Source organism: Lathamus discolor, chromosome 3, assembly GCF_037157495.1.
Source record: "Lathamus discolor isolate bLatDis1 chromosome 3, bLatDis1.hap1, whole genome shotgun sequence".
NCBI lineage: Eukaryota > Metazoa > Chordata > Aves > Psittaciformes > Psittacidae > Lathamus > Lathamus discolor.
In genome coordinates, this window is record NC_088886.1 from 25,214,282 (window position 1) to 25,226,691 (window position 12,410).

The 12,410-nt window shown below is 41.0% G+C and overlaps 1 protein-coding gene across 3 annotated transcripts in view; it reads left to right on the forward strand.

The window, feature by feature from the left end:
• The window catches only part of LOC136011805 (ral guanine nucleotide dissociation stimulator-like 1), a 58,528-nt gene that overhangs the window by 24,832 nt on the left and 21,286 nt on the right, over positions 1–12,410 (forward strand). For all 3 annotated transcript variants that reach the window (XM_065674192.1, XM_065674193.1, XM_065674194.1), the window contains 3 exons: positions 5,780–5,964; positions 8,989–9,113; positions 9,825–10,040. In XM_065674192.1, coding sequence (XP_065530264.1) covers positions 5,780–5,964; positions 8,989–9,113; positions 9,825–10,040 — 526 coding nt within the window. The remainder of the gene's footprint in view (positions 1–5,779; positions 5,965–8,988; positions 9,114–9,824; positions 10,041–12,410) is intronic.

Genomic DNA, 12,410 nt, shown 5'->3' on the forward strand with positions numbered 1-12,410 from the left:
GGTCTAACATTCGTACATTTTCTTTAAAAATACTCTTTAGGCATGTTGGCAAATATAATGGGGAGTGGAAAAGTACACCATCCCTCCCTGTACATAGAAACAACTTTTGTTTTTGTAGCTAGTAAGAGTCCACAGCCAGGGCAAAGGCAATGAAAACGAAATGCTGTGCTGTAAACAGTAAGACATGTTCTGATCTGTTCATTTACATCTCTCCTGATGAAGCCAAAGAAAAGTAAGTCCCAGTTTAGGTTGTATTTCTCACGGGCACTAAAGATAAGGTGGTAGAACTGGAAAACTGGTCTCCTGGTTGCAGGATGAAGTTTCAAATGGGGATTTTATTTATTTATTTTTTCCCTGTGTATGTTTTATACTTGCAGTATACTTACAGTGCTGTAAAAGAGAGGAGTCTTGTTGGAGTTGGACCAGCTGAATGAGAAGAAAAACCAGTTTGCTTAGTACAAAAAGTTAAAGAGCTTTAAGCCCTCAAATCCTTCTCTTCTGCACTCCCAAGCACTGCCGTGCCTGAATTCAGAGACATTTAAATCCTAAATGAGCTTGAGTAACAGTAAAAGTCCTTTCAAGCCTCCTCTAGGAGCATAAGGTTGTGATTTCCTTCTGCCACTGGCTTTGGTTTGCTGATTTGGGGTAGATTGTTGGTGCTGTCCCCCAAATGAATGACAGGCCACAGAAATGAATCAAAATACTCAGAGGTTTTTTTGTTGCCTTGAACGTCAGCTCCTAGTTACATCTGCTTTATTATCAAAATGTGGAATTTATTTGTTACTAAAACTTGGAATGTGGCACAATTGAAAACCGCAGACAAAGCAGCTCGAACCCGAACTGAAATCTCCGTTTCATTCCACAGCAATTGGGTAAACCAGTTCAAATAAAATTAAGGAACTCTTCAGTTACCACATGGCAGGTCTTGCATGTTTACCTCTCCTCTTCTGCATTAAACCAGCAAATACCAAAACTTTCAATGTAATACTGCAGCATTTGGAGTTTCTCATAGTGATAAAAAACATTGTCCTATGGTTTCTTGAGCATTTTTGATCTTCCCGAAAGAGAACTTGTGTTTTGTTTCCTACTGACATTAATGGTCGTGCTGGAAAACAAGACTGGAAAACTGTTACAGTCCTGCAGAAATAAAACTGCTCCTGAGACGTTGTACTCCAGGAGAACAGACACCAAAGGAATGTGAGACAAATGGAACAAAATTGGCTGGAAGTTTCTGATGCCTGGGAAATCCATGTTGGGAAGCAGTTAAGGTGCATTTGGGAGAGCAACAGTCAGCATTCATTCCAGTAAAACCAATTAAGCTAAAACAACAGCAGAAACCAATGTGGTTACATGAGAAGTGGAGTCAAACACAGCGCAGTCTAAGCAATGGAAGAGTGGAAGAGTTATGAAAACAACCAGAACTAAGCAAAAAAAGAACAATTAGAACAGCAAAGAAAAATAAAGGTTGGCATGTCAAAACACAGAACAACCGGCCAACCTGTTCCCTCAGTGACTTTATGTGTGTCCCAGCAAACACCCCCTCCCACCCCACCCCCCCCGCCCCTCATACTGTTCAACCAGTTCTTCCCAAATCACAAGAAGAGCAGATCATTTGCTGGAAGTCATCAGCATGTTATTTATAAATGGACTGGGCGTAAGAAGCTACCCTTACAGCAACTGTTGTTTGCACTTTACATACACTTTACCCCTGATTCAAAGCTGAGGTTTAACTGCCCATGTTGTTATTTGATAAGCAAAACTGCGAAAATACAGCTGGCTTAATTTAGTCTGTGTGAGCTAGCCTGAAAACTGTTGCATGGACAGTGGAGGAGCAGGAAGAGCTGTCTCTAAAGATTATTCCATTGATGGTCTTAAGTATGCGTTTGGCAAATGACAGATAGTTTTGTACATGTTCCTGTCTAATTTAATAGGAAACCAGTCATTTAATCTCTCTTTGCAACTGAGGTTCTCCTTATCCTTCTTAATTGTCAAGTTTCCCTTCTACTTCTAAAGGAAAGGAAAACTTTATAGCTCATAATCAATCCGTTAAAAATGTATTCTGTGATGTTTCTTTCTTGTCTGAGATCTTGGAAGGCTTCCGTTCGTATCTGTCTCTAGGTCTGTCAAGTACAGGGAGTTTCTTCTCAAGGGCAGCAAATGTAAAGCTACTACTGCAAGATATGAGCAATTCTGTAGCCTGTTTTCAGAAATCTTGCCTTTCTGACACACAAATTAAACAATTGGGCGATAGGAATTCAGTAGGGCACAGTGTACCTTTTTTCTCTTTCCTATTTCCCTTCTTGAATGAAATGATTTTGCTGGCAAAAATCAGTGTCTGTAACAGTTGTGAACTGTTCACCGTGCTCTGGGAAACTGGGTCTGTCTTAAACTCTCTTTGTTCTTCAGCTTATGAAAGTGGCCATCAACCAAGCCTGTGGAAACTGAGCTTAGTCTAAACAGCATGTGAACAATATTAATACAAGATCTTATCCTGGGGAGAGGCTCCTTCCAAATCATTGCTGAACTGGTAAATGCTCCTAAGAAAAGAATGTAGAACCTAGTTTTTGGTGGTGGAGCCAGCAGGGATGGTGGCGAGCTCATGATATGGGTGGGGAAAAGGGGCATAAGAGCAGGAGTAAGTATTCAATGAGGTCATGCAGCGAGGCACAGTGTTCTCCTGCCTGTGGTGGAAGAGAAATGAAAATACTGTGGGCATAGGGCATTGGTGTTTGTGTAAGTATTGCTGTAACACAGCATTCAGGGTATGTGTGGGACTAGAGTGGATTAAAAATATTAGAGGAGGGCGGAGCGAGAGCTTGGGAGCACTGCTGTGAACATGTCTGTTGTGGCCTTTCTTGTACCTTGGGATGTGGAGCACTGTTGGCTTTGCTGTGGCAGTCATGGAGCACTGGCTGTTGTGTGACACCTGTCCTGACTGAGAAAAATGGTCTCGAAGCTCCAGATAAAAAGTTTGGCCACCTCTGGCTTAAACTGTGGAACACATACTTGTTGCATTTATGGTAGTAGCTTGCCTGAGCAAAGTTGTGAAAATTCAGGCCAAAATAGTTTTCAAATGTGGAGAGACTCTTACAACTTGCACAATCTGTTTCATGTTTGCAGTGAAACCTGAAATCTGGAACATGTTTCCATGTTAATTTTTAGTTGTAAATACTTTTTGTAGCGCTGAAACTGTAATTCCAGAGTTTTTCCTGTCGGCAAGCCTACCCAAACAGTATTACTGACAGATTTCCAAATAGTCTCATTAGAAATTCAAGGTTGCTACAATATTAGGGAAAGAAGCAGACAAAAACCAGACTAAAATGAATAGGACTTGTAAAATGACATCTCTATGGGATTAAAGGTTAATTGAGTTTTGAGGAAAAAACTAATTTGGTTAAGATGAGACAAGGCGAGTGGGAGAAACTTATTTTAACTCTTTCTTAGCTATTAGTTTATTTTGAATTACATTGAGCAGCTGAGTTAACCAGATATTGCTGTGGTTTCCCTACTTACAGTACAAACGTGGCAGTATTAGTACGCAGCTCTGATACAAGAGATTTCTGGGTTGGCTTTTGGGATCCTCATTGTCTACATGTGAAATCTATGTTCATATTTGAACTCTCTTCACGGTCTCATAAACTGAGGAAAGAGAAGTCCTCCTGTCTTGCTTCTCCCTTTCCATTTTGCAGCTATTAACACAATAGACCCAGAACCACTACATCCGTATTTTTTAGAATTTGAACTTTAAAAGCCAGGTGCCTGATCATCATGAGCACAGGTGCTCTTTGAGCTGACACACTGGTGTCTCTAACTGGACACTCATGTTTAGTGGTTTTTACTGGGAGCATAGCCTGTTTCTTCTTCATGGAATATCATTGGGTGTATGGAATACTGTTATTGCACGAGGGTCTTGGAAATGTGGTTATTGGAATAGGTGTCAGGGAAGGTTTCTGTAGATGTGAAAAATATGTTCATTGGAGGGCTAAGCTCTCACAGCTAGCTACACAGCAGAGCAGAAAGCATTTGCAGAAAGAGAGCCTGCTGCAAACTAGGGCTGTTGTCACTTGCTCATCTCAGCTCTTTTTCTGATGGCAGTAGAGCTCCTAAGATCTGCTTCCTTACAGAAGGAAAACTGTGTTTTGTAGCAACACCTCTTGTGCCTGCCACAGCATTTGCGACTACGGGCTGGAAGAGATTTGAAATACTGGGATGGTTTCAGTGTCGCAGAGGAAATCTTCAGAACTTCCTTTTCTCAGGGTCTTTAGATGTTTATTGTGCTTTCTATTCTGGAACAAGGGTTTTTTTCCCTCTCACGTTATGTCCTACTCTGAGCACCACAGTAGGTTAGCATGAAACAGTGGCTGTGGCCAGTGCGTAATGTTATGTGACTGCACACAAAACTCCTTTTCCCTTATCTCTTTGTCAGCTCAGGTAAACAAAATCCTCTTTAAAGTGTTTCTTGATATGCCCTCTGTGTCTTCCTAGCCTCTAATTTTGCTGCGGCCAGTGTTAAAAATATACACACTGAGTTACCTGCACATTGCTGTGAAGAACCAAAGATCTCGCAGCCTTTCCTGCAGCAGAAAAAATAAATTGCTAATATTTTTTTTTTCATTTTTCTTTTTAGCCAGGCTTGAATTTTCTTAGACCTTGAAGAAATCAGGTTATTTTTCCAGAGTTCTTTCAGTGTTTCCACACTTAGTTGAAATTTGTCAACAAAACTCTAAGTTAGTTCTGGAAAACCATAGTGTAAATTGTAAGTCTTATTTTCTTACAAAATCAAGTTCAAACAATGAAAAATCCCTGAAAAGATAGGCTTTAAAGAAATTCCCATAAGCTTACCTTTGTGCAGTATCTAAGAACCAATCTAATAGGTGGGTGTGGATTAAAACCTACATAAACCAGGAAAAGGAGATAAACAAACCACTTCCCTGTGTTTCAGGCAGGGTGGAGACGATGTTGATTCACCAGCTCTGGCTTCCCCTCATTCCACTTAGTCTGTAGAATGTCCATAGGCAGTTTTCTGCCATTGGTGACTTTTTAGCTGCATGTGTCTAAGAAGTCTGGGATAACTTTCCTGAATGAAATCCAACACTCTTGTAACTCCTAAGCATCCTTTTTCTGCACTGTCAGCATGACCAAGATACCTTTTTGCATGGTATAATCTGACAGCCCCTCCTTGTTTTGGGGCTAAGGATAAAATAAAGCTTCTGCCGCATTTCACCCTAAGGTTAGCAAGACCAGTGTCTTCCGGGTTCAGCTTCTTGGTGCTTCAAGCTTGATATTGGGTACTGGCAGCACAGTGCAACCCGTGCTGCACACGTCAGGATTAGGGTTTTATCTTTACAGATGAAGCAATCTCAGAGTATGTGCTTCTCTCCCTGTCCTCTGCCTGTTCTCTGCCTGTCTTCTCCCTCTCCTCTCCCTGTCTTCCCCCTCTCCTCTTCTTTCCATTGCTTTATCTACCTTTATTTGATATCCTGAATTTAATTGAAGGGTGTCAATATAGCTTAAGTGGATTTGATTCTGTAACTGTATCCACTTGTATGGGTGCAAATCAGGAGCAACTTCTCTGAAGTCCCTGGGAAAATCTGGGTGATATCTTAATAAGATTCCATGCATAAAACCAGCAGATTCAGTTCGGTGCTCAGAAGGTCTTCATACTGCCTTCACGTAGAATATGAAAGTCTTAGAGGTTTTCTGTTATACTAATTACAGATGCATATGATTGCATCAATACATGCTGTATACAACCAGTTCTCTGTGTATTTGTTCTTAGTGCAACAGCGTCAATCTTACGAGCCTGGCTCAATCAGTGCCCTGAGGATTTCAGAGAGCCGCCCAACTACCCATGTCTGCTGAAGATGCTGGATTACCTAAAGAAGAATATATCTGGCTCTGACCCAGAGAGAAGGGCACAGAACCTCTTGGAGCAGTTCCAGAACCAAGAAATGGAAAATGATGGTAAGTTACCTTTCCCTTCTCTCAGACTGTAAGGTATCACAGGGATTTAGGTGGAGTACATTTCATCAACTCGTGCTAATTGGCAATGTTGTGAGGTGCACCAGTGACTTTTCTCGTAAAAACAAACAAACAAACCAACAAACCCAAACAAAACACCACACACACAAAAAACCAAACAAACAGAAAAAAACCCAAAAACCCCTTCTCTGTCTGACTCTGCAGGTTCTGTGTGGGATGAGACTTGCACTGTGTAGGTGCCTATGCCTGTTTATTCCGGGGTATATTGGGAAATCCAGCACTTCTCTAATGTTTAGCCAGAGATTTGAGATTGCTGCAGCAGCTAAGTGGTTAATTGTCAGTGCACTTCCCATGTCATTGAGATAAAACACACAGCTGCTTTTTGGCTGGTCTTCTGATTTCAACGCACCACCCCCCCAGCATCCCCCAAGAAAAGGCCAAATCAACAAAAAGCAAAATACAGAGCTGTAACAAAATACAGCTTGAGTCACAAGCCTTGTTGTCATGAAGCTTTTCTTCCTAGTTACCATCATGTCAAAGGAAGTGTCTGTGGCTGTTTTTTCCTATTTGAGTGGCTGGTATCCAAGGACAGAGGAAAACCTTACGTTATTGGGAGTCACAGTCTACAGAAGGAAGAGTGAACTGTAGTAACACATGTATGCTGTGTGCAGCAACGAGCCTGACACATACCCTTATCCTGGCCAGAAAGCTTCCTGTTACGTAAACTGAGGAGTCATAGGAGCTCACGTAGTGCGTGAATGAGAACTAGAATCAACTCCCAGCTTTGGTAGAGGGGTGAGAGGGAATAATTCATGTCATAAAGCATAAAGGAAATGACAGGAAAAAAAAAATTTCATCCCATAAAAATCATATCTGCCAGATGTTCCAGAAATACAATGCCAATGCATACTACTGTGAAATGCCAAATTAATTCAGTCCTTAAAATGTACATAAAAAGGAGTACTACACAGAGCCCAGGCTTTTTCCGTCTTGAAAGCACATAAGTGAACAGGATTGCTAATTGTGTGCCTATTGATGTCCTTTCCTGGGTTTGGTTCCCCCATGTCAAAGAAAGCTTACCAGAGCTGTATTTGGGTTCATCTGTTGTTCCAAGCAAACAGAAGTTCCCAGCAGCCCTGCTTCTACATTTGTTTCCTCTAAAGCGTTCAAATTATGCTATGAATTTACAAATTTGGGTCCTGACCCTACAGTTTGATTTGTGCCATCAGACCTCCATTCAGTGCTGCCATCAATTCTTTCAGCTTGGGCAATACAAAGCTAGGTGAGCCAGAGGCTGCAAATTCAGAAGGGGGGCATGGTTGCTGTCAGTGAAGTCAAGCGGGCTGCTGGGCTTTGAGAGGGCTAAATGGATCAGAGCTATTTGAAGATGATGAGATACTTGAGTAGAAGAGGATTCCAGCTTCTGGTAGAGCAGGGAAAAGACTGGTTACACAGTCATGAAGAATGAGAGAGAAAGGAGGAAGAGGCATGAAAAAAGAAAAGGGAAGTCTTGCATTGTACTCCAGGACCTGGTTTTAAGGGCACTGTGAGGTTTGGAATAGGGTTGTAACTCAGTGATGCAGATTTTCAGTTGAATTTCAAGAGCTGAAAGGAAAATGAGGAGTCACATAGCAAAAAAAGAGAGAAAAAAGTGTAACTCTTGTAACGGTTTACTAGAAGTCCATTCAATTACACATAATGTTATGAAACAGCCACAGAAGAATAATGCTGAAACAGAGGTCTCCATTTGTCGCATTTAGCTCTGTCAATGAATGGTGCAATTAGAATGTGCAGGTGGAAATCTGGATGCAGCCTGTAGTTACAAGTTATTACATCAAAACTGTAGCAATTTACAGTCACAATTAGGTTTTGTTGTTACTTAAGGAAGGAAGGAAAAGCAAAGTATTTTGAAAAACAGTGATGAAGTATCACTTTATCTGCTTTTGCTGCTTTGATGTCTGTTCTGCTTAAACTGGGTATAAAGTATTGCATAAGATACTCTGAAATGCACTGTTGGTTTTGTTTACTGAAATCTCACTAGCAGAAAACTCAGTACCTTTGTCGGTAGTCTTCAACAAGTCCATTTTTTCCCCCCTCCCTTCTTATGGAGTTACTGTCACCTTATGGTAAGAGATGAGGAAGAGGATTTATTTTTAGGGATTTTCTGTTTGACTTCCTCCCCTACCATGGGAAACAAGGGCACATTTCTTTGTGTTTAATGTGGCTTTGTTCTCAACCTGTGGGAGCCAAAAAGAGACTTGGGAAAAATCTGTGAAATCCCTTCCCTTCTGCACTGGATCAAGTCCCTCAGTGAGGACAGCTCTCCTCTCCCAGCTCTTCACTGCTGCCCAGTGCAAATTTAGAAGCAGCATTCAGCAGAATGTTTGTAAGTGCTCACTGTGCTCCCTTTTTCTGGGAAAAATGCCTGGAGAGGGAAGGCGAGGGATGCTGGAATGAACTCTCTTCAATATAGTCCATGTAGCCACAAATGGCTCTAAGAAATCTGGTATCTCCTTTTATTTCCACACACAGGAGATGAAATCTGGATATAAGAGCATTCTTAGTGCAATATTTTTGGGGATATAATTGCATACTCCTCCGTTTACAGTTTTATTATTGATGTATTTTTTCGATTATAAGACATAAATATTGAAAAGTAGATTAACAAAATTCTGCAATGTTAATAAGGAATTGGGGTGGTGGTGATGATGTTTTTCTTTTGGAGGAATGTTTAACAAATGGGCAAAGCCACTTCTCTGCTAAGAGACTCTAAATACCTGAATTCTTTCTAACTGTGTTTCTTTATCTTCCAGCTTTTCTTTGCTAGTTCAATCTTAGGGTCGTCATCTTTCCCACTAAACTATGCAGCACAGTGAGGTATTTGCATCAGCCTGGACCACTTGGGTGTTCTGCTATAATATGTACAGTGATGTCTTAAACAAACACCTGCTTTAATTCACTGTTTGCTGTATAAATTTACCAAGTCATGTTTTCCATCCTGGACAGATGAGTTCCGTAACACTTCCCCCAGTAACCAGTGTGATGAAGAAGAACTGGAGATCTGCAGTCCAGAAGAATTCTCTTCTTTCCAAGAACACCTTGTGGCAGAGCAGTTGACATACATGGATGCAGTATGTAGAGCATATGTACTACTTGAAACGCTAGTGGAAATAGGGCTGGGCTTCTAAATTTTGGTTATTTATTTATTTAATTTTAAGTTTTGCATCAGTGTAAGAATAGTGTTCCAGAACAGGTCTATTGTTGGGACACAGAACACACCTCTGGCTTGGTTATCCAAACTTGCTTTCTTCATTGAGCTCTTTCTTTTAGTCCTTTGGGTTTTTGTTGTTGCTGTTTTGTTTGGTTTTGTTGTTGTTTTTGTTGTTGTTGTTTGGTTTTGGTGTTTTAGGGTTTTTTAAGTGTGAAATTACACTGTACAGCCTTTTTTGCAAAGTTTAATATTTGGCACCTGAGAAATAGCACATTTTGGCTATATTGCTGCCTGGCCTGAAGACGTATAGGTGCTCTCAACTGTAGTGCTCTGATTTGGTTTGTATCAAACTCCTTCAAATTATCATCCTGTAAAAAATTTTCCCCTTTGGTTGTGCAGCTGATATAAGGGTGTCTCTTCTTTTCCCAGGACTATTTAGCTGACAGTTAGGGCATCAAGCCTATAAAGAATATGCCAAAGTATGTATTTTAAACTAAGTGAAAACAACTATTTACTCTTTAATACCGTATTAGATTTATATCCAGTAGTTACTGTAAGCACACATTTCTTCTTGTGGACAGTAGAGATCTTTGAGAATCATGCTGACTTAGGCACCTCTATTTCATTCTAGGAACTCTTCAAGAAAGTTGTGCCCCACCACTGCTTGGGATGCATCTGGTCTCAAAGGCATAAGGAAGAAAACAAGCACGTGGCACCTACCATCAGAGCTACTATCTCTCAGTTCAATGCAGTTACCAACTGTGTTGTCAGCACTATCCTGAATAGCAAGGAACTCAAAACACAGCAAAGAGCCAAGATCATGGAGAAGTGGATTCGTATTGCACATGTAAGGCATTTGTTCTAGGCTGTTTAATGTTTCTTGTGCTGGGTGCCTTGGATTGAGGCAGTTGGAAGGGGAAAAGGAGGTTGTATGCATTGGCCCCAGGCCAGTGAACATCTTGGCTCTAATTCTTTATGGTTTTGACTGACTTTCTTTGTAATAGCAGATGAAGTATTGCCCTCCTCTCCTTAGTTCCTTCCCCATCCTGGGAAGAGGGCCGTTGCTTGTATCTTGACAGTGTTGGCAGTGCTACTTGAAGGGTGTCAGATACTGTGTCTTGCACATGGGAAGTGCCATGTACTTGATAATGTAACATTTATGGTAAGATAAGTATGAATTCAACCAGTTCACTTCCCTAGGAAGAAAATACTGCTCGTATCAGTGAAAGCAATTAAGGGATGGTTGATATCATCCAAAGGTTAGACTTGCTTTCAGAAGAAAGTTTTAACAAGAATGGATTAGGACTGGCAGTGGTGCAGGCAGTGGCCAGATTCGGAATAAGCTTTGCGCTTACCCGCCTCTGGCCACTCATAGTTAGTCAATGAGCATCATGCTCCCTCCCCTGCATCTGTGAACACCACATGGGCTGAAATCAGACATGGTGGGAGATACATCAGATATATGTAGGGGGCCATGTCATAGGCCTTACAGAAGTCCAGATATGACATCAGTAGCTCTTCCCTTGTCCACTGAAGGCCACTAGATTGTTCAGGCAGGACTTGCGCTTGATGAAGCCATTTTGGCTGTCTCAAAGTGTTTCCCTGTCCTCTCTCTGCCATAGCAGAGTAGTATCTAGGAGAGGATCTTGTAGGAAATTGTGTGTTTGTTAATCTTTGCGTGAAAGGGTTTTGTGTGCCTTTTTTTACATAACTCTGGTTTGCTTAGATTTTGTCTTTAATATCTTACTGTAACCTTTTTAACTCCCCTCAGAGCGCTGGGAAGCTGGCAGTACGCTCAATCTCTCTTTTTGAAGAGAACATTTAAAGCACTTTCATATGAATACGTATTGACTTTTATTTTAAGAATCACATGGATTCTTTCTGAGCTATACAAAATAAGCAGTCATAAAAAGCTCAAGGCAAACAGAGGTTTTCCAACATTGACAATGCACTTCTATGCTTCCAGAGTATTATTAGTCCTGGCACCTAAGCTCTGGCAACTGCATGGTTGAGGAAACTGGTATGGGGAAATAGACTTTCACCTCTTTTGGCACTTACACCAACTTACGTTATCATCTGATGGCTGCTTTATAAGCCACGTGAATGGATTATGAAGTTTGATTCTGGTTTTCTGTGTGCAGATCTTTAAACCGCAGATGATAATAGCTAAAGCAGGCTTTATGGGCAGCCTGGGCCACAGCCTGGGCAGGTGAGTACGAAGCAGCCTTCTGCTCATCACGGGGCAGCAGGGAGGCCTGGGGGAGCCAGGAGAGGCATCACTCTCATCATATGTGCTCTGTGGATGGTGAACTTTGTTCTCCACCTCTACTGATGCAGTACTTCTCCCTTTACTTAATTCATGCACATAAATACGCCAGTCTTAGCCAAGCACATGAAAATGCATGTGCATGCTCTACAAAATAACTGTGTATATAGAACAGCTGGTTATATATAACATCTATACTTAGCTGCCCACTTCTGAAGCAACTTGCTTGCTTTTTGCATGCAAATTAGTATTTTGAATAGTTAGAAGCCTGAATTAGAAAATAAGCCACTCATTAGTGTGCAGTTACACAACTAACTGTAACTTAGCAGCATGGAGTTCCACATTTGTTCCTGTTAGTGACTTTTGGATCCAGTTTCTTGGTTTACAAGATAAACTGAGTAATTTCTCTAACTGCCAGCCCTCCAGACCTCTCCAGTCTACTCAGATATAAGCTTCCTGAGCAGAAGCAGCCGATCTCACTCACACAATATTTTCTTTAAAAATAAGTGAAATAATTAGGATCTTGTTATGCTTCATTTTTTTAAATCAAAGTTGCTTCTGCACAGGATTCTTTCTGGTATTGCTCTTGTGAAAGGCACAGCATGAAACAATTATTCAAACCGGTCTTAAAAATACTTCTTCCATACAGATGAAAGCTTGCTGAAGTTTAGTCTGCAATCAGTTAAATTACTGAGAACACAAAATCCAATCTTGAATTCCTAATGTGTTTTAAATTATGGAATAGGCAGCTAAGTCGAGATGATTCCAAATTGGATCTTCCAGTCCATACTCCTCTTGTATTTGGAATAAAAGAAATGCTGAAAATTTGTGCCGGTTCGTGTTCTTTCCAGCCTGAATTTCAAGTTGGACATAAAAAAAGGAGCTCATTCTTAAATGTGTCAATCTCTGAGGAAGAACTGTTATGTTGCTTCTTTGTCACCAGTCCATGCA